At 38.0% G+C, this 22,969-nt stretch overlaps 1 protein-coding gene across 3 annotated transcripts in view; it reads left to right on the forward strand.

Moving 5' to 3' along the window:
- Positions 1-22,969, forward strand: part of PRKCE (protein kinase C epsilon) — a 303,779-nt gene that overhangs the window by 257,554 nt on the left and 23,256 nt on the right. For all 3 annotated transcript variants that reach the window (XR_014183564.1, XM_082047948.1, XM_082047949.1), the window contains 3 exons: positions 11,160-11,298; positions 13,685-13,873; positions 18,909-19,055. Coding sequence is in view for 2 of the 3 variants with exons in the window: in XM_082047948.1 (XP_081904074.1) it covers positions 11,160-11,298; positions 13,685-13,873; positions 18,909-19,055 (475 nt within the window). In the remaining variant the exon portion in view is untranslated. The remainder of the gene's footprint in view (positions 1-11,159; positions 11,299-13,684; positions 13,874-18,908; positions 19,056-22,969) is intronic.

Consider the following 22,969-nt stretch of genomic DNA (forward strand, 5'->3'; position numbering starts at 1 on the left):
AGAACAGAACATAAGCCAAGCTTTGGAGCCTCCACTGTGTGCACCTGTGTTCAGTAGGCAGATTAAAAGATTTCATGATGAGTTGGCTTTCAGCCTTGTCAACAGTGTTCAGGCAGGCTGGTCTTCTCCTTTAGGTGACAGAACTGGATTAAACTCTGGGATATTTTTAGTAGCTGCTGGGCAAACATGGCAAGCTTTTCCCTTCTTCAAGTCAACAACATGCTTGGAACTGGTCATTTCTGAGGGAGGTGTCAACATTTGTATTACATTAACAAGTAAAAGAATGTCATTTACCATTCATGGAGGAAAAATAAATACCTCCTCTAGAAAAGGAATAGGGTGAGAGCACAGGACAGGGATGCTAGATACCTTAAAATAGTCTGTATTTAGTGTAACAGCTGGATGACAATATACAGGATTGGATCAAATTAACCTATGCTATAGTAGCTTTGACTTTTGCTTAATAGTCCTTTCAAAACTTATACTTGATCTTGATAGGCAGCATGACGGAAAACGATAGGCTTCCAACTGAGGGAAGCTTTTGGCCCAGTGTTACAATTGTGAATGAAAATCCATCTCCCCTGTTGGGCTTATATCATCCTAAAATAATACTGGTATTGTTATGCGGCATGAGGTTGATTGACCTTTAGGCTGAGGGAAGTGTAAGGCTAACAAGTTAAATGCCATTGAAAACAACTATCTAAACCATAAATTCAAAATGACCTGGTTTTTGCATCTATGATTTAAGTAACAAAATTGAAGATGTGGGATGAGATCCAGGACTAAACATCTGAAAGAGAGAGAGAGAGACTAAAGTGGTCAACTTTAGTTGATTGAAGATATTCTGATCCTTTTTTTCTCTGGTGTCTTGACCTTACTAAAGTTCACTTAGTATGTAATGGAAAAAACAACTGGTTTGATAGCAAAATACAGGAAATGCCTTCAATCATGGCTGATTACAGTAGCAGCTTTTCTTCTGTTGTTTTTATTTTTTTAGAACACTCTTTCTATGTGCCTGAAACAATGTAGAATAATAATGCTTGGGAGCCCTTTATTTGCTGTGTCCAACTAGAGCAGTTAAACGTTTGGCTTTTTGATGGATATGCATCTTGGGAGTTTTTGCAGTCAGAACAGTGCCATATGACATAAGTGAAAAAAATTAAGAAGTATTACAGGGCATAACTTCAAAGCCTAGTAAACTCTGTGTGTGTGTGTGTGGCAATTCCACCATGAGTAACAAGACAAATGAATACAGGTCTTTTTAAAAAAAATTCCCTTTGTTTGACTTTTACAAGTAATTCAAATGAAATTGCTAGCTGGAAGATACGAATTACATTGAATATACATAAAGGCTCAGATTCGTCTTACCTAACTTTAGGAATGCAAGTGAAGCTTCTGAGTCAGTATCCTGCTTGTGTGTTTGCGGTCGGTGGAGAAGGGTAGGCTTCTTTAGGAGGCTGTGCAGCCCACATGTTCCATAAATCATCCACTCAGAAATATCTGCGGAGATGACCATGGAGGAAGCCTGGAGCAAACTGTGGTACCTCAAACCCTAATGTCTGGTGGGATAAATCTGGGTCTGAGTCCTGGAAAATACAGGAAGGAAAATTACCATAAAACCAGGTAAAATGTTGCAGAGTTGTAGTTACTTTCATGTTTAAGGTAAATTTTTTTAAAAGGATGGTATTGTGGTTTATTACATTACAGGCTTCTATTCCATCTTTACGATTGTCTGTATAAGCCAGTAACGCAACCTTGTTGTGGATTATTAAGTGTTACAAGGCTTCAGTGCTGGGATAACTGAATGGGATCTTCTACAGAAATGCAAGATGCTACCTGGATAGGCATGCATTTGTTGGCTGTATGTTTTTGTTTGTGAGAGAGCTTCATTCAAAAATAGGAAAGAGAAGAAAGAAATTTCAATCTTTTCAGTTAGCCACCGACACTGTATTCCCAAAAACCAAGTACTCTTTTCTTTATGTTTGCATAATTTGTATTCCATTGTTGTTCAAATGATAGTGAATTTGTCATCCTACCTACTGAGGTCACTGAGAAAAAAAAAAAAAGAAACTACGAAAGAAAACATTGCTTTCTGTTTCCAAAGACGAACTTTTGAACAGATCCAAACTTAACTAGTATATCTGCTGATAAATTTGCTTTCTAAGGTTATGGCAACATTTTTTCAGAATAGAGTTTTCAAAACTTGATCTGACAAGCTTTTCTAGCTTCACGCTATCCTTTTGCTGTCTTTCATCGAGTGGTTTTATCAAATAACAATTTAGTATTGTTTTGTTTAAAAGGATTATAGACACACATAGTAGGCACTTTCAGTTTGCGCTCCACTTAACCTATTGTTATAATACTCAATCTTATTTTTATGTCATTCGAGATACATAAAAATAAGAGCATGAAGCAATGAACCTCACGGAGTGGAATACCGCAGCTTGAGTCAGCCCTTGGCTAAGCCTGGGGACCTCTATTGTCTTCAGTGGGATCACCAAGGTCTCAGTGAGGACAGGGTTTATCATATTACATATTTAGCAATAACATTGGCTTTGTAGAAGAGGCTGAAACAGTAAATATTGTTAGTGGCAGTACAGATTTCACCCTGTCATTCCCAGCCTGAATACACAGAGCCAGTTAGGAGTTTCTCAGCTGAAGTCTTCAAGAAAAAAAGGTAGAAGATGCATTTGTGGGGTGGTTTTTTTTGTGATCAAAGTGAAGACGGTGAGAAAGCAGAAAGAAAAGAAAGAAAAGAAAGAAAAGAAAGAAAAGAAAGAAAAGAAAGAAAAGAAAGAAAAGAAAGAAAGAAAGAAAGAAAGAAAGAAAGAAAGAAAGAAAGAAAGAAAGAAAGAAAGAGAAAGAAAGAGAGAAAGAGATAATTAATAAATAAATAAATAAATAAATCCCGGACAGACGTGTTGGTAGCCTTAATGTCAGGGCAGTCACACGGGTGGTGGGTACAAGGATGACCAGGCAGCTCAGCTGCGGTTCAGACGAGTCACTGTCCTGAGCACCAGGCCATTGGCTGTTCACATGCTGCTTTCGTAAAAAGCTTTGAACATTCTGTGTTTTCACCCAGTGTGAAGCACAAATGGTTTGTAAAAATCTCAAGCACCCTTACAAAATGAGAAAATAATTTTCTATCTAGTTTAACTGCAAGTTTCTGGGGCAGATTGTTTGTCCTATACAAATGAGGGCTTTGGCGGTAGGCTAAGTCAAGAAGCACAGTTGTAGCGCTGCATCCCACTCCTCAGGCTCATGGAAAAATTGCTGCATTCCCAAGTAGGGGCTTATAAACCCCTTTGTAAACCCCTATAAAGCAGTGTGATGTGAATGTAAAAGGCAACCCTCTCTTGAACAAGAAATAGAGACCGCTCCCCTCTGTGCTTAGCCAATTTTTGAGAATCTTGTACATCATGTGTATTTAAACTTCTACATATTTCACTTATCCTCACAAATAAAAATGTGGAAATAATAAGAAAAGCCACACAAAGGAAAGCTGTTAAGTACAATATATTTATTTGTCTGCACATTATTTTAAGGAAACTCAGCATAATAAGATAAGCAGATCAGGCACTGTAATGTCCTAAGCTGCTACCGACAATTGTAATAAAGTTATTGTCCAAGCCATTAAAAAGCCATATATAGAAATTATTTTACAGAAAATGTTTTTAGGCTGCCAGAAAAGTCATTGGTTTCCTTAAACTACTGGAAACTAACATTAAACCTTTGTTCAGTACGTCATTAAGATCTCAGTAAATAGTTAGGGCTACATGTTGAACACACAGCCTTCTTTTCCATCTCAGGACCTCGGTGACCTGAAAGTTTTCTCAATGGTAGACATTGCTGGAACGTGTGATGTTATACGTCGTGCAAGCCATACTTTTGCCTGGTAGAGGTTAGAGTTTACAGAGCCACAGATAGCAGTCGCATGTTTGTCTCCCTCCCATGTCCTTTGGCAGGTAGACAGCAAACTGCCTTCTGCTGCATCCCTCCTCCCATCTCTGCCACCCCATTAATCCACAAGATATTTGTGCAAATGGCAGGGTGATGGGCATTATGTTATACAAGCAAAATAAATGTGTGTGTTTTTAGAAGTAAACATGCCTGACAGAGGGAGTCAGTATGGTCGCGTTAATGTTTACTCTGCTATCTGAACTGTCACCGTTTGCTTCAATGAAAAATAGCTGTAGTATCTCAGCACTGGTGAGGCCCCACCTTGAGTACTGTGTTCAGTTTTGGGCCCCTCATCGTAAGAAGGACATTGAAGCACTAGAGAGAGTTCAGAGGGGGTTACAAGGCTGGTGAGGGGCCTGGAGCACAAGTCTGATGAGGAGCAACTGAGGGAACTGGGGCTGTTTACCCTGGAGAAAAGGAGGCTGAGGGGAGACCTGATTGCTGTCTACAGCTACCTGAAAGGAAGTTGTAGCATGGAGGAGGTTGGTCTCTTCTCCCAAGTAGCAAGTGATAGAACAAGAGGAAATGGCCTCAAGTTGTGCCAGAGGAGGTTCAGATTGGATATTAGGAAAAAATTCTTCACAGAAAGGGTTGTAAAGCAGTGGAACAGGCTGCCCAGGGAAGTGGTGAAGTCACCATCCCTGGAGGGCTTTAAAAGGCATTTACATGAGGTTCTTAGAGACATGGTTTAGTGCTAGAGTTAGGTTATGGTTGGGCTTGATGATCCTGAGGGTTTCTTTCAACTGAAATGATTCTATGATTCTATGATCTCTGATTTTATTTGAAACCAAGTCTGTGTGCTCTTAATTCATCTGCTGCTAGCCATCATAAATCCTGATATACATCAGTATAAGGTGGATTCACTTTATTCCAAACTTGGCACTGATGAATAGTGCTGTTTTGAAATCTGTGCAGCAGGTTTTTCTGTATATTGCTGAATATGGCTCTGCTATTGTTTTTGTGATAACATCTTTATTCTTTGATAATATCAACTAATGTAACAGTGACAAAGAAAATGTGTATCATAAATCCAGTAATTACTTAAAGGGTCAACATGAAAGCAAAGCAGAGGAATTCCAAGACTTTCAGATAAACATAGGCAAAACTTCCTCAGATTTTCTACAACAAAAGCAGCAGAACCATCTTTTTCTCACTGTTAGTCTCACTCAGGGTTTTCCATGTTCCCTCTCTGCTAACAAAAAACTGCCTTATGAATCCATTCACAAGCATGAACAGTCCAGCGTGTGTCCTATTTCGTACTCCATGGATAAGGAAGGTCACATCAACTGGTAGTACCTGACAGCAAATGATACTGATATTATTGCATCTTAATGCTTGGTAACATCAGAAAGTATAGGCTGCTTCTTTTCCATTCAGTTTTTCAGATGGGAAAATATTATCAGTTTGTGTTTTCTTAGAAGTTACGCTTTGGATTTTCCCATTAATCTTTGATCTTTTGGGGTGAGGAGAAAGCCTTGCTGATGTGCTGTGACTAAAATACTGAAAGCAACAAAAGAGTCCCCTAGTGAAGTACAGTCCTAATATTAATATATATCTGTCCCATACTTCATGTATGGAAAGTAAGAGTAAGTTGGTGAGAGCTAATCACTAAAAAGCTAACATCAGAACATTAAAATTGTTGATGTTTCTTTTTATTTCTGATCAGTTCCATATATAACTTCTTCTTGCTTAGACTGTAACCTATTACATTAGTTATCAATATTTTGAGGGCACCAATGTGTTTGAAGAACTGAGATGAAGATTTTAGTGAATTTATCAGTATTCCAGGAAATACCATTTCAGACAGTGTGATTAAATAGAAAAAAATATTTCATCTTACTCACTGAAACTGCTAATTGATATAATGAACATTTTGCCTTCAGTTATGAGTTTCAGTAACTGTAGTAACAAGACAGTGTTTCTGATGGTTTTCTGTGCTGTTGGGGGAAGCTTCCCTTTTACCCTTTGTGGTTTCTTCTGTGAACTGTTTGTCTATTTAAAGCCTGCAGAGAGGATGTGATTTTCCCATGCAGGGGAACAATGGCCATGATTTCAAATACACTATTGAAAGGGTTTATTGCAGCTGAAAGTCACCAAAAAGTTTAGTAGCTATGTTGCTTTTGGATCTTTCTTCTTCGATGTTGTATGGATGTTTAGTAAGGTACAGTCCTTCATCACACTTTCACCCTATAAAGAAATATTCTCGCTTCTGATGTTGTTATTTGTAGAAAATAATTATTGCAGTTCATTCTGACATTCACTGTGAAATGTATATGCTTTCTAGTTTTGTTGCTCATTCAGCAGTTACAGTAGAAGCAGATGCTGCAGAGGTATTTCATTGTAAAGTGATTGCTTAAACCAGCGTGGGATCATGTTTCTTAGCTACTTGATCTTGTTCTTCAAATATGGATTTATTTAGTCACTAATGTTTACTGTGTTCAAAGGCTACCGTTAGTCATGTTTGGCAGACTTTCTGATTTTACTGGTCAAGACGCATCTTGACTGTTTAATTGCCTTACTTTCAACAAGCAAATTGCCTGTTATCTAAATGACACGTGAGACATGTAGGGCCACACTCACAAGGTGTTTGTCTGGCTGACTGCTGTTGGGAGTTAGTCTTAGGAACCCAGTCCTGTGAAGGCCTCTGAGCATTTGTGGGAAGCTGGGGCAGCCCGTGTCTCGTGGCGCTGGCGTGTGGAGGAAGGAATTAGCGTTAGGGAAGTTTTCTCGCAGGTTACCTGCTGTCCGCCCACTCTTCTGCTCTGACTTGCATAAACCTTGCTGGTAGAATCCTGATTCTTTCTTGAGATTCTGCCAATCATTCCAGCTTCTAAGGTGATTGCGATGCTGGCAGGTATCCAGAAATAGAAACCGAGGCTTAAATTTCTGTTTAAGGCTGTCTGAGAAAGAAAAAAAAAAATTTTTTTTTTTTTAATTATGCAATTGACTGCTCAAGTCAACTGAACTGACTGTACAAAGTTATCTTGGCAAACAAAGGAGAGAAATACCTTAATGTAGCATTACTGCATTAAAACAATCTGGACATTTTCCTGGCTTAACTGGTTAGGTTGTTTGCAGTTGCATATAATTATTCAAGTTGTAGGAACTCTTTTGGTCAGACACAGAGACTTTCTTAGTTCCTACAAAGAGAGCACAAAATGAGAAAAAGTAGAATTTAGTAGACCTTTGTCACTGAGCTATCTGATACTGCATTATTTGGTATGCTCTGTTTTAGAGGTAGACAGCTGGCGCTAATACCAGGAACCAAATAAAAGATAGAATGTATCAGAATGGATCATTCTGTACAGACAATTAATTTACATTCCAGGGATTAATAGCTGTTTAATTTTTGAGATGTAGGAGAGCAAGCTGTTTCTTAAAACAGTTCTGGTGAGATATAAGTCTAAAGTAGAACTTAGAAGTTTGGTTTGTTGTTTTCTTTCCAGTGAGAGACAAGCTTTCTTCACAACTCTTTCCCTGTTACTTCGTCATTTGTTACTTCATGTCTGTTTTGCTTTATTTTTTTTTCTCTGTGAGGTGTTACATAGTGTGTTACCTATTCTCTTATATTTATTTAGTTAACTAAGATTGCTTTTTCGAAAGTTGCGTAGTTGAGGGCTTTGGGTGGGTTTGGTTGGTTGGTTTGGTTTGGTTATTTTTGTTTTGTTTTGTTTGGGGTTTTTTTGTGTGTTTGTTGGTTTATTGTTTTACTTTTTTCTTTCTTTATTTCTTTCTTTTTAAACCTGCCAACTGCAGTTTAACAGAATGGCTTCGAATGGGTTTGATGCAAGCACTTTTATGGACCATGATAATCTTGCAGGCTAGCTATGAATTTGACTGGCAGACTCAGGACTTACCTTTTAACCTCCCATCTGTACTTTAACACAAGTCATGCTGCTGTTGTTTTAGCCTCTTCCAAATTTCTTCTGAAACTTTGATGCAGTTTGTATTTGTGATAACAAAAATGTACAGGTATTAAATTCCATTATTGCGTGAGTAATTAAGGTGATGTCCTCAGTGCCTACAATAGGGTGGGTTTTGAAGAGGCTTAGAGCCTTCACTGCTTTGTTTTGGCTCGATGAAGGGGTTCCAGATGTTTTTCTTCTGTTAAGTAGGATTATAGTTTGGTAAATGCTAAGAAAGTTATATTGACATGTGCTTTTACAGGTAGGCTTAAAATTTCAGTTGGTCTTTAAAGGTAGTCGAAAGTTAGTATTTAGGCTCTTCCTGTATTACTCTTTGCTCAGTTTGTTCCTTCTCTTTTTCTACTCTGAAATTAACTTTCTAATGCGAATTTCTGTGTGTTATACGAATCTTCAAGGAAATAAAAACAATGGTGAGTATCCTGTCCTTCTCCATTGTGTGGTGGCTTACTGTTAGTGTTTTATTACTGTTGAGATTTCTCATAGCTTAGGAGTTTCTTGAGTTACAGATTATATCAATAATATTAAATTCAATGATGAGCATATGGATGGCATTAAAGGAAACTTAAACAATTTAAGGTCCTAAGAGCTCCATTGTGTCACCTCCCTGCACTGGGAAATCCTGCTTTTGGGATCACAGTTAAGAAAACATATAAGGGTCTTCTGATGATCACTTAGCACTCCAAAACAAGTTGGATCCAGTTTTGTGAGCAGCCTCTTGAATTTCATCAGTTGCTACTAGAATTATTTGTATTATGAGCTTCTTCCTAACAAACTGTTGTGGTGGTGGCTGGAAGTGGTTCCTAGATTACATCAAATATGATTATACTTTGATTTCTTTATCTGAACAATACGGCTTTTACAATACGGCTTTTATTCTTCCTTAGATTAGGAAAATGCAATATATAACACTGTATATGGAAGGTTAAAAGCTACAGCTACAAGCTTTTTTCCTTCTCCCATCTGCAAAAGCCTTATCCTGTTCTTGATCACATTCTACTTGATGATGTTATAGTCTTGTCTTTAATGCAGATCTTTTGATTGTAACACTTGTATTTCACTGAAAGAGCAGTTTGGGGAAGACACATGATATTTTGAGTGGGTAGCTTTATTTTGTTTATTTGACTTCTTTAGGGAGCACAGAGCTGTTGGTATCTGTTTGCCCTTGCATGATGTTGGATAATTCTTGCAAATTGCTTTCCAGGGATAGACAGGGGTTATTCAAGGGGTTAGATGGTTAGATGTACCAGATTGTGTTATAGCCAATTTGATCTTAGGGTGTTTAGGAACTCATAAAAAGGATGACCTTAAGGAATGATAAAATACACAGTCTGCTCCAAGGGGCCTTATGTGGTTACCAGCTGAGAACCTACAAGAGCAGTATAACTGCTAATTCTGGTGTACGGCATATTGGTTGCAATGAACGTTTGTACAGCCAGTATATACTTCAGCTACATAAACCATATCTAATAAAGATGGTTTATGTGGAGACAGTGAATTTACTGCTAATGAGGTAAATCTGACTTCGTTTTGCCACGTCAGACTTCTTGTACGTGCACTAACCGCTTTGTAACATGTAGACAACACAAGCGATATCTACATGCACAGTACATCATCCAGTGCTTCCTAGAAGTGTCTGATTTGCTGGACAAATGTGCAGTGATTACACAGACCTTGAGCAGTAAGCGCACAGTGTCTCAGAAATATCTGATATTTATGCTATCCTGTGTACATGTTTCAGAAATATATGTTAGATACAGGTGGACCAGCACATTCCAAAATTTTGAACAAATATCAAAAGAAAAAAAACATAAAAAAAATAATTAAATCCACCTAGTGAAACTGGGGTGATAGGGAGAGAAGAACATTTCTAGCAAAATCCCAGCATGCTGTAGCCTTGGATATGTCCACAAAAACTCTCAACATAATACAGCCCTAGAAGGGTTGTTTAAACATTTAAAGTGTGTGAATGCTTCCACAATGCTACGGTGCCTGTGGTTCTAAGGTCTGGGGGCTGATAAGAAGATACTTCCCTGAAAAAAATCCACAGAGAAAGGTGAAGAATTATCATCCCTCAGTCAGGTGGAATTTGTTGGCATAAAGGATTTTTTTTAACAAGACCTGTATCTTTTCATAAGCTTTTGGGGTGAAATTTGTTTATGGAGGCTGGCGTGGGATTTTATTCCTCTATCTGATTTAGAACTTGCCTACCCGCACACAGAATCACCTAAGGACATGTGTTCTGCATTTGTTTCTCACTTCTGTATGAATTCATACATACAATGCATTCATTTATTGAGTATTTTTAATACACAGCAGAGGTATCTAAAGCCTGGACAGAAGTATGAAAATAAAATGGTCTGTGTAATGTGGGTGGTTTTGCCTCTGTTTTATGTTTGTTTTATTATTCGTAAATAATAATTTTTTTTTTGATTGAGGGGCTTTATTGATGCAAGTGGGGGTTGTTTTCAGCATTGACATTCCAGATCCATTTATAGCTTAGTCTAAGGCAAGTGGCAGGTAAGTTAAATGGTACCTAGCATCCATTGTGTTGGAACAGGCGATAACCATCAATGGTATATTTAGAAAATGTGCAGAGGGCAAGACAGGAAAGGTGGATATCCCTTTCTCAACCTGTTTTTGACCTCATTCAATTTAATAACTGAAGAATTGTGTATTTTTGACACAAAGACATTTGAACAACAAGTGATCAGCTGCTGAGATGCGCTGTTTAACACTGAATGCAAAATATTCCTGTGAGATTATTTTTGAGCAGGTTTAAACTGCAGAAGATAATGCTCTTAAAGACAAGAGCATTGTTATTTGTCCCTATCATTGCAATCTGAACTTCAAATTGCTAGTATACATTAAGAATCCAATTCAAAATAATCCGAGTATGAAAGTACCTATTAATTCAAAAACAGAGAATGGCTTCATTAGGCATTGTTGACCTACTTCACATAGGCAGAATGTTAGATTTGTAACAAATGAATCTGATCTTTTCCGAACGTTTCTGGTTCTGTCTTGAATACAGATGTGTTTTCATGCAACTAAAGGGAGTAAAGGCTCAGTCTTGCAAAATGCCTGTTTCCTTATTGCCTTTAACCAGGTCTATTTAGTGACTGCTACCAACTTTTCATGCACGCATGTGAAGGACAGTTTCTCAGTGGTGTTTCTGAAAGCGCCTATTTGTCATATTCTGCAGCTTATGATGAAATTCAAGAGCACATGATCAAAGTTTGAGAGTTGATTTAATTTTGGGCCATTTTATTTCAGGGACCTGAAACTGGACAATATTCTTCTGGATGCAGAAGGCCACTGTAAACTGGCTGATTTTGGGATGTGCAAAGAAGGGATTCTGAATGGAGTGACCACCACAACCTTTTGTGGCACACCTGACTATATAGCTCCAGAGGTATTTTTTTTTAAACTACACTAAGAATTACTTATCAACAGATATTATAATTCATCAGACTGTTACATGTATAATTTTAGACACTTTTAACATGTAGATGAAAACAATAGAAGATACAGACTGTGTAGAAGATATAGACGGTGCCACAGTTTTTCTTGGGTAATCTTGCAGGAACTGGTTACTCTGCTGCTCACAAGCAGTATTTCGTGTTGACAGGAGTGGCAAAGCTTGGTTTTCCTGTTATTTATTCCCTGAACTTAACTGTATTCTTGTCTATATGCTCATTTCTGGCTCAGCATCGTTGTGAAGGCACTTACTAGTCTTTAAGGTGCTGGGTGCAACTAAGTACTGCCAGCACTGGTCTTCAGTAGTTACAAAAACTGTTTTAATTTTTCATGACACTTAGAAGGGGATGTTCATGTGGAAGAGACCACATGTTTGGTGTCATTTTGCCTAGGGTCTTTTTTTTCCTTTCTTTAAAGTATCTGTGCGTGAAAGAAATAATACTATGTTTGTGATACTTCTTATCATATGGATGAACAGAAAGTATAGACTTGCGTAGAAAAGTAGGAACTTTCCATGTGGCTGCTGCATATCAGCTGGCAACATCCAGTCATTTCAAGGCATTCACTGGATGAAATAAATGACTGGAATCCTGCTTGTTTTACATATCCTAAATTTTAATATAATGAGATGCATTTCCAGGTGCCTAAAATGAATCAGTATTTTACAGATAGTCTGCTAGGCAGACTTTGCTCAGTTTCTGTAGTAATCTGTGCATCTTTCCGCTGAAGATTTGGTGTGCTGATACAATATAAAAGTTTCATTGGTTTGATCTATCATCAATTATAAATTTGCAGTTTGGAAAAATGTTAGTTTACTACTTTTTAGAGACAATAAATTAGAAATCCATATTGTTAGTGTTCGTGGCTGACAAGCTTTGGTAACACAACTGATAGAGTGTGAATGATCTTGAAATATCATAATACATGTGTTTTATGGAGTTTGAAAAGTATTCTGGCCTTAAAAGAAAATAAATGCCAGTATGGTGAGTTTTGTTTTGTATTAATTCTTTTCTGATTTATTATACTAATTGAGTTATTTGGCAAATTCTTTGAGAATTAATACTGAAAACAAACCAATAATGAGATCCCAGGACCTTTTATGTGAAGCCCTGGTCTCACTGAAGTCAGTGACTCAGGCTTCCATTTTTTCATCCTAATTGCAGAAGTTTCTCTCCTGCCTCTATTTCTCTTGCATCATGGTGCTATGTTTCAGTTTCCTTTTCTTTAGCAATATATGAGTTCCAAGGAGCGCCCAGAACACTTGTAAAGTATGCTTTTGAAGAGCTTCGTTTTCTCTAATTACTGTCTAGAAAATGTAATATCCATTCAACTAATAATCAAGTTGGGATCCAGACCTCTGTATTCAAATGTTAAACTCATTCCTGTTTTCATGTTAGGACTGCATTTGGTTTTATGTTGGTTGTGACTCCTGAATACAGCGCTAAGCTCACGCGGGTCACCACAAGGCTTCTGACTGTAACAGTGGGGTTGTTTACGGAGGCGGTGGAGGGTGGAGTTGTTGCCATTTCAACTCATTTTACGGCAGTCAGCTTCACCTTGAACAGTTGCTCCTTTCCCCAGTCCGCTGAAACATTGCAGCCAAACTACAACCTTGAGTGGAGAGGAGCCAAGAATTCAATTTGCTCCTTGTACAATACTAGTTCTGTAACACCAAGTACAGCACACCAAAACTCCATCATGCTCACCTGCTACTCCCCACTAAAGGTATTTGCTACAAGGCTGAACTTGTGCCATATGAAAAGTTGTAGACAGTTTTTCTGAAAGCAGAAGCAGCTAAAGTGAGTCCTACTGCCACAGATAGTACAGTTTTTTAATGCTGTAGAAAGAGCTTGAAGAAAAATGCTTTTGGCTTCCTTCAGCCCTACCTGAAGGACTAGAACAAATCTCTCAGATGATTGCAGCATTACAAGCTGGTTCAGTTTGTTTTGTTCAAGATAGAGACAAGGAAATGTTTCATGTTTTCCACCAGTCTGTTTTGTATATGTGATCTTTTTTCCCCTATAGCGTGACCTCCTTTAAACAGCTTGGAAGGATATACAGCTTTGTTGCTCATGAGCATATTCTTTTACCCAGGGGACTGATAAACTCAGTCAGTACTTCTGAGAATAACTATGCATTGACACTTAGCTGTGTAAGTGCAAACGGCATGGGCAAGAAACCATGCCTGCTGTTACCCAAATCAGTGCAGGATTTAGCCCAGCTCTGGGGGAAAGAGGGGTGTATCATGTTGAAACAGCAAACGTGCAGCTGAAGGTATTGTCTAACTTGTCTATTCAATCCAATCTCTTTTTCTATACCAGATCCTCCAGGAGTTAGAATATGGCCCATCAGTAGACTGGTGGGCTCTGGGTGTTCTCATGTACGAAATGATGGCTGGGCAGCCCCCCTTTGAAGCTGACAATGAAGATGATCTCTTTGAATCCATCCTTCATGATGATGTCCTGTATCCAGTCTGGCTCAGTAAAGAAGCTGTCAGCATTTTAAAAGCAGTGAGTCTTCTATTACTTGCTTTCCTCCTCTTCATGTTTTTTTTTTTCAGGATTGGGTTTTGGTTGGCTTTTGGTTTCATTTGTTTTTTTTCTTGATTAAAATTGAATTTGCTGAAAGTTGTTGAGAGCAGTCACTGCTGGGAGTTCAAGCACAGTTCAGAGTGCCACTGTTAGGATAATGGAGCCTGGGATAAATTACACCGCTTGTGGGAAAGGAACAGAATGTTTGTATTCCACGCAGTTGTACACTGTGTAAAACTGTGTACTGCAGATTCATGTTTCAGGGAAAGCTCAGCCAACCAGAACTGTGCTATCACTTTGACACTTCATATGCCACATGTTCATTAGAGGCAGGGAGGCACTATGTAATTAAAGAAACAATGTTTTTATCTAACCCACTTATAAAATTTCCTATCCCTCTGCCTTTCTTCCCCTATGATCAAGATGGGTTGAAAGCCCTTTATTTGCAGCTGCATGTTCTATTCTATAGCTCACATAACACTTCAATAAACAGTCTTACTCTAGAGTAATTGTTTCTGCCCTGGCTGGTGTGTTTCAATATGAGTAGTGACTTGACAGAAGTGCGTGTCACCATGTGCCACAATATTTTTAATCAGCCAAGTGTGCCACTGGGCAACTTCAGTTTTTAGATTACCTTTCCTAAAGCCAAGTTTACATCATTAATGTAACACTGACATAATTATTTCTTCTCTGCTAGTATCATCCTAAAATAAAAACCAAAAGAAAACAGAAGCAGTATGCCAGTCCCCATAGTTTGAAAACCTGAGGAGCATTTCTGGCTTTAAAAAACCCTTGGCTTATATTCCAGTTTTTCACCTTCTTTGAAAGTGGAAAATTTCAACTTTTTCACTTTTATTTTTCTTTCAGTATCTGGAATAAGGGAAACTTTCAATTAAGAGGGCAGGTGGTAGTGTAAAGCCCTGCAGACATCTTCATATAGGGTTACATTTTGAAAGTATATATAAAACTTGAACAAATGCTGATTTTAACACCAGTGGACAGGTAACACAGTCTGCAGAAATGCTCATCTTGCTCTTTTAATAAAGATATCTTCAGGCTCATTGTAGCTGAGAGCAGATGATTCAAAGCAGAAGTCAATGTTAACCTCTGAATTGTTTGCTGGAGTATCTCTTTTGCTCCATTCGCCCTGGTGAGAACATGAATTTATTAAATCTGACCTTTATATACATTCTCCCATCTCCCCCCAGATACCTCTCTGGTGACTTTTAGCTGACATGATACTTTTATGCATCCCTTTTTGTTCCCAGACCTTTTGATTATTTTCAGTTCAGCAATTAACATGTATGGACGTTAGCTGCAGAATTCAGGCTGATATCCAGGGTTCAGGGGTTGTTTGGGCTTATTTCAGAGAAAGCATTGTTGTCAATATTCATATCTGCATGTGAATTTCACTGAAACCCAGGAGATTTTCTGCAGTGTTCTGGTTTCACAGTGTGTAAGATCTGTTCCTTTGCCATCTACAGGCTCCTTCAGTGAATCCACGTTAACTGACTTTTCTGTTATTCTGAATTGTGGAAATATTTGTTGGAGGGGAAAAGTTAACCAGTAACTCTTGGTTGAGCATGTAATACAGGAGCAATATGTTTTGCGGAGGAAAGGGAGAAACCGATTTGACAGACAGAGCTTTACTCTTATCTCATTTGTGCTGCAAGTAGTGAGATGACTAACGGTTAATACATGTTATTCATTAACCACATGCAAATGCAGACACAGAATTGGTCTGCAGGTGTAAACTATGTGTTTTTGTGAATATAAGTGCAAGGGTGTTAAACGCTTTAGTTTGTTTTAAAGTTGACTTTGCTACGAATTCTCACGAGGATGTTTTCCTGGGTCAGAATTTTGATAAGTAGGCATAGTGGTTTGTATTTTGCTGTAGTTGTAGCATTTTTTTTCCACATCTTTCTGTCTAAAGTTAATTCGTAATGCCATTATAAACCTTAAGAAGAGTTGTATCCATTAAGCAGATTTGCACTATAATAATAGATTATTCCTCATTGGGCAAGATGTCTTCATTAGCATAAATTGGAAGAATATAATGGAGCTGTGCCAATTTACACCATAAAAAGATTTCCGTACGTTTAGCAACCTGCTGCCTATGCAACTATAGTTTGAAACATGTTTGAAAGTTATGTTCTTCATCTGATCCTTGTCAACATGCTGTTAAATGGAGAACAGGAAAAAAGGAGGAAAGAAAGAGGCGTCTATGTATTTTATTGCTGAATGGTAGCAAGGGATTAACTTTGGAATGCTTCGTTTCCTCACATTGTGCTTTGAGGCATGGGTTTTATTCTTTAGAAACCGTGTATTTTTACACTCCTTCAAACAGCATGTAAGGAATTTTTAATAAGAAGATGTTCTCTTGTATTAAGTAACAATATTTTCTTATTTTCTGAAGAAACATTTTTCCTGTTATTTCAAACTAAACACTAAAGAGGATAACTTTACAGCTTGGTATTACAAGGCAGCACATTGCTTATCCCATGAAATCCTGCAGATCTTATTAGTCCTGTTTCTGTGAATCGACAGGAATTGCTATTTAAAATTCTTTCCTGTCTGGTAAGGAAAACAATTCTTCATTGAAATTACTTCTATGCTCCTTTGCAAGCAATGGAGAGAGGTGGTGTCACCAGTGTGTGTTCTCTGTGTACCCAGATGACAGAGATCTCTGGGTACAGAAGCAGAACTCTGTTTTTAAGCTTTGCTGTTTATTTCAAGAGGCAAAATTTTGGGAGCCTGATGATCCTTGATTTGGGCCTCAAGTTGCTTGTCTATCTCAGCAACCTTGTGTCCTGGTGTCATTGAAGTCAGTAGGAACTCTGAGTGTAGAAGTCTTCTCTTTTCATAAAAGGAGGTTCCTGCCTTAATATTGGAAGATAAAACAGCAACACCTAACAGCTGTGGCTGTCAGCTCCATTGGCAACCATCTCAACAACACAATACAGTTAACAACTCTCTATCCTGACAGTTGCATCATTGTTGATGCTGTTGATAAACAGGGAATAAATGTCAGCTTGTACTTCAGAAATAGAAGTTGAAAAAATCACCATTTATTGCAGGGGATGAAATTTATAGAATTAACTGTCCACTTCAGAATTCTGAGATTATTTCATTGTATCTGCATATGATCTTTTTTTTTGTTTAAGTATTCATTCTTAAAAATTGTTCTCCCTTATCATCCATTTCCAAGTTTATTGAAGTTTGGGAAGTACAGTACTAAACTGTACTATCTAGACATATTTTCATGTCCTGGCCTTCTTAAAAATGACATGTTCTGATGTTTTCCCTGCCTCTGGCTTAAAACAAAGATAGACCGTGGCAGATACTAGGATCAGGTTTTACTTCTTTGATACCTGGATTATACAGTACAAAAAGCATATCCTGTAGTTTCCATGTTTCTGCAAAATGTGTGGTTACTGGTTCCAGGCCTGCTCACTCCAGTCCTGGAGGTGAAATAAAGCAGAAGAGTGTAGGAATGCGTTTTGTGGTTTTTCAAGAGACCTCACCAAAGCACAGTAATCCTTTGAAAACCTTTGTTTCGCCTGCCCGTAGAAAATATGTCCTGTAGTTTAGATATGACTTGTCCACTTGCAAAAGAACTTGCAGAGCAGTTGAATAGAAGACCAAAGAGAAGGGTTGTTTTTGGAGCAGCGTGTATCTGTCAGGAGTCACAGAGAGAATTGCCTCGCTGATCTATGTTATATCTCTTAAATGATAGCAGTGGTATTCTCCTGTGGATGGTTGATCTAGCTATCTAAAACCCTCTTAGGGGCTTCAGTAGCTACTTATCTAAGAACTGGACTGCTAAAGCCAGGGTATGCATTATAGCAGGTTATTTTTTATTAAGTTTCTTTTTTTTCTGCAGGTGTATAGTATGATGTAGTACCTAGGCTAAAAAGGCAATCAACAATTATCACATTTTGGTTTATTTGTACACTTTTTTTGTAAATTTATAAAATGTTATAGTAATGCCTGAATATGAAGTTATAGCAAAGTTTGGGATAATTCTATAATATGAGCACATGTGTGTAAAAGAACAGCATATTTGAATTGCAGTGATTCTGTGCCCACATGCATTAGGAAATAAGTAGAGCAATTGCTAATAAAAGAAGGAAGAAGTAACAGCAAAATAAAGAAAAATACTATTAGCTGCCATGATTTGTTATCAATGTCTTATGCTGGTTCTACAGCTTTTTGCTGAAAGGAATAGTAAGAGTTTGAAAGTGAGAAGTTTAGAAATGACCACACCAGAGGAGACCAGTTCATTCCAGTTGCTGCCACTAACAATGTACTAAAGGTGAAAGGGAAGGTGCAAATGTCATGAAGTTTCTCAAGGGCAGCTTTCTGCTAGTACTGATCACTCCATGTATTTTGTGAAACATATGGACAGAACACTTATAATACACGTAGCTGCAGGTGCTGTTCTTACTCAGAATAAAATCCTGGAAATGAGTAAGGAGGTCATGGCTTTTCATGTATCTGCTTCACTGGAGTTATGCATTATGCAACCTACGTACCCAAAGGAAATAAAAACCAGTAAGCATAATGTGTAGCCTCTATCCCCAAAATTAATAGTCAGGATAGAGCAAATAAGTTAAGAGCTGTCCTGAACGTCTATTTGGAAGTGTCTCTGGAAAGTTCAGTATTTTATTTTCTTTAACATTTTTGGCCAAAACTGGAACTAGAAGTGCTGGAACAGAATCTGTTCCTGTAGCACTCCCAGCCATACAAAGTTAGGAGGTCTCGGCAATCAGTTGAAAGAGCCTCCTGCAGGAAACTTACACTTCAGAGTCTCTGGATCTTCTAGTTTGGCTGGAACCTCTGAAATTTGGATGGGCATCCTTGTCCCTCTTACAGAAAAAATAACATTCTGAAAGAGAGCTGTCTCTAAAAGCTAGGTGTTGGGAATTGGGATGCGTAATTGAACTGCAAATGGTTTCCAGCCGTTGCCCGTCATGTCTTACCTTTTTCCTTCTCTCCCTCCCCCACCCTGTAGTTCATGACAAAAAACCCAAATAAGCGACTTGGCTGTGTGGCGTCACAAAACGGGGAAGATGCGATAAAGCAGCATCCGTTTTTCAAGGAAATTGACTGGGTTCTTCTAGAACAAAGGAAAATCAAGCCACCCTTCAAGCCTCGGATTGTAAGTAGCAGTTTGCATAACATTCAGAAAAGACTTGGTCATGAGAATTCTAGTTGTTGTTTTTTCTGAGACATGAGATTACTTGATGTAACATTTAGGGGTTGAAATAGTAACAGAAAAATCTCGCTGAAAAGATTGCCTTGTCATGGTTTCTGTGAAGGTAAGTGTCAGATTTAATGCACAGGAGGATGTCCATATTGAGTCCCATAAAACACAAGAGGGTTTGAGGCCCTGTTTAAATTATTTTCCTGTGTCCCTAAAGGTACCTTGATTGGATCATGATTAGATAAATTAATGTACTTACATTTTCCTCGATAATAATTGTTTCCATTTTAAAGTAACAAAAATATGTAGCAGCCCCACATGCAGGAACTACAAAAGCCAAGCAAAAACTTTCTCTGGATGAAAATACTTAGAGTTCATCAAATGTCAGCTTTTCAACTGAGAATGTGTGCAGTAAATTTTGTGCTTGAACGTTACAAGAGCATAATTTTATGATAAATCCTTTGAGATTGATTTGCATCTTCTGACTTTGCACATTCCTAATTACGTTTGATTTCCCTGTAGATTTGATCGAGGTACTTGTTTGTTTCTTTCTTTAGATACTTTACAATGGTACTTTAAAAAAAGAAAAAATTTTGGGCTCAACACTGAATCCTAACTTAAATTTAGAGGTGAAAAAGTCCCCTCTGTCATTGCAGAATTTCTGTCTGCCGTATTTAATGCATTTACCTTTAGTCCATTGAGATGCATTTGCCCAAGTTGCTTGTGTAGGTGGTGGAAGCGAGGCTGCCCATCCGGAGCAGGAGCCTGAGGTGGCTCCTCTGAGTCTACTCTCAGAGAGGTCTCTCTGTAGCTATTCAGAAAGAACCCAAAGGGATTGACAACTGTGAGTGAAAGCTGGCCCTTGTGGTTGCCTTTCTAGGAGTGATAGTAAGATATGGTGTTATCCTATGGGGAAGATTTTCTTAATATATTTCTTGGAAACGGGAAACCTTGTGATGCGGTAGCTGCAGGCAGAAGGATGCCTGAGCCAGCCCCTCTCCTGGGAGGGCTCCAGCCAGCTGGGCACGTCAGCTCTGCTCCGGAGGGACAGCCAGATTGCACCTAATGCCAGAGCTGACTCGAAATCTCTGCACTGATACAGGAAGTGTAAACAACAATTAACCCTGTTAGTATCTATGTGAAGCTTATTTAATACTGTAACTAACTGCTTTCCAGTCAGGTTCCCCAGCTCTCGGATAGTCACAGGCAGGCTCAGTCAGTGTTTAGCTGAGTTGTGTTGCATGTAGCTCTTTCCCTGTTTTCACAAGAATTTGGCTTTTCATTTCACAGGATTTTTGTTTGTTTGTTTTGCTCAGTATTCATCAGTGTTTTGATAATACAGTTATAAAATCAGGATGCACAATTCCAGAATAATTTTCACTTTCTGCCTGTATCTAGTAAGTCCTAGATTCCTCACATCTACTCTGTTTATTGGCTGTTTTTCTTTCATGATTGAGATGCACGATAGGTATTGTTACAAGACCTTTATTATTTTTGTAAGTATTCCTGCTGCAGCGGTCCTTCTTAAAAGTCAGGAGGGATTTAGTATGTCAGACATTTTTATTCATTGCTGATGTGAATACCTTCTGCCTTCTCAGTGCAGCTTCTTTCTCTATCTGGTAATTATTTCACTATTGTTATATTGTAAAGCCATTCCTATTTTATTCATTCTTGTTGTTTTTTTTCCTTTTCTCCTTTTCTGCTTCCTTTAATGATATTTTAGTTGGATATTTCAGTTTTAGTAGTGATTTCAGAGTAGTCCTTTTTATAACTTTCAAGACAGCTGCTTGTTCTTAAATAATTGTTAGGTTGATTTTATATATCTTAATTTACACCTTTTCTCATTTTTCTTCAGGCTGCTTCTATAATGTTGGATTTTCATACTACTTATTTCCATATTGCATATGCCAACTTTCTTTATTCTACCAAATCTGATTCCTGCAGTCTAGTAGTTCTGTATGCTTTGGTTTTTTCTGAACTCTTTTTTTGGGTGGTGAATTCAGATAATATGCAGTCTGTTACAGGCATCTCCTTTATTTTCATGTTCTTAGTCTGCTCTCTCTAAGATATCTTCCCCAGTGACCTGGTCCTATCAAATTTTACTGATAATGTTCTACACTTAGAAAGCATGTACCATATATAGTTACACTGTGATCCATCAGCTGGTTTGTACCAGCTGTATAATTTTGCAATTGTTTGGATTTTGTTGTTGTATAGAAATCTTTGAGGAAGATCATACTGAAATTTTCACTTGTCCTCTTTAAATCAAAGGATTTATTAGCTGGAAAGTAAAGTATGACATACATTCAGGCTGGAGAGAAAGATTATTAATTATGCAATTTCAGAAATGGTAAAGGAGTCTAGAACAGAGAAGTTTAAAATGCTGAAAAGGGGATTTGGGATACTTGCCAAGCTAGAAGAGATTGCACTCACTTTGAAAAATACAAGCAAAAGAGAAGAAGGTGAACACTAATGGAATAAAGTGTGCTTTTACATCTAGGTAGAGAGTTTCTCTCTAAACTCAGTTGTGGATGTAGTATTGAGACTCACTGATTCGGATTAGCAAGTGTAACTGTTCCATAGCTGTGGAATAACTATGGAAAAAAACATAACTAATGCATGTGTTTGGAATGTTTTCTGTTTTTTAACATCTTTCAGTATTGGTAAAGGGCCGTTCATTATTTAAAAGTGACTTGTAATGTTAAAAGGGAATTAAGAATATATATTTTTAATGTGATGTTCAGGAGAGCCTAGGTCTGTGAAAACAGCTATGAGAAGAGAGGCCAGATTATTAGTCAGAAAATAGACATTCTTGCATGTGATATGTGAGTGTACGTATTTGTAGGGAAAGAGGCATACAATGCATATATAGTCATTTATGCATTCAAATTGAGGTTTGCATGAACATACAAAATTTGGCTCAGGCAACAATGCACATATTTACACAGGTATTCCTCTATTTTCTGACCAGCTATTAAGATGACTAAGGGGGGAAATTTTCTAAGTTCATACTTAGTAAAAAAAAAAGATATATTCAAATGAGCTCTGGGCAATATAAAATGCTGTCACTAAACAAGTAAAGTAATTAGGGGAAATGGTCAAACACTGAGGTCCTGTCAGACAATGGAATAATCTGCCAAGGGAGTTCATGGATGTGCTATCGTGGAAACAAACTTTGCTTCAGTTGTGCCTCACTACTCACTCCACTGATCCCAAAAACACGCGAGTTCCTTGGTTAGCACAGTTGTCTTCCTTTTCTGTTACCTTTTTTCATTCCTCTTCCATAATAGTTTTTCTGGGGAGTTACGTTACATAGTCCTGTAAAGCCTGTGTTTCTCCGTAGTTCAGGTATGGGTCTTCAGCTCTGAATTTTTCAACTGGACTTGGAAGAAACAGCGCATGGCTATTCATTAGCCACACTTCTGAGTTTTGTTTTGTTTTTTGACTCTCATTCACTCTGTGAATGGTTGCAAATATATTCCATCCTATACCAGAAATATACCATTAATGTCCTTCAAGTTTGTACATGATTTGATTATTCTAATGATGTTTTGGAAGCTGAGATTTCTTTCCCAACTGTTTTCAGCCTTGGAATGAAAATAATTGAAGTCCAGAAGGTCCTTGAAAAACTGACTATGTTTTCTGAAGGCTTGCAAGAATGCCCTGGGCAGAGCACTCGTACAAATGGCTGAGGTTTAGATTGCTAAGCAGTGACAGGAGGGCCACAGCAGGTTGTGCCAGGTAGAGCCAATGGAAGCAGATTGAGTGACCCTGAAACCTGCTGTGGAAGATCTTTTGCTGATCCTCCAGCTTAATGGCTTGGAACAGAGAATATGAAGGGATGAAAATGCACTGGGGCCCATATTATC

The sequence above is a fragment of the Streptopelia decaocto genome (genome assembly GCF_964273445.1).
Source record: "Streptopelia decaocto genome assembly, chromosome: 3".
In the NCBI taxonomy this organism is placed as follows: domain Eukaryota; kingdom Metazoa; phylum Chordata; class Aves; order Columbiformes; family Columbidae; genus Streptopelia; species Streptopelia decaocto.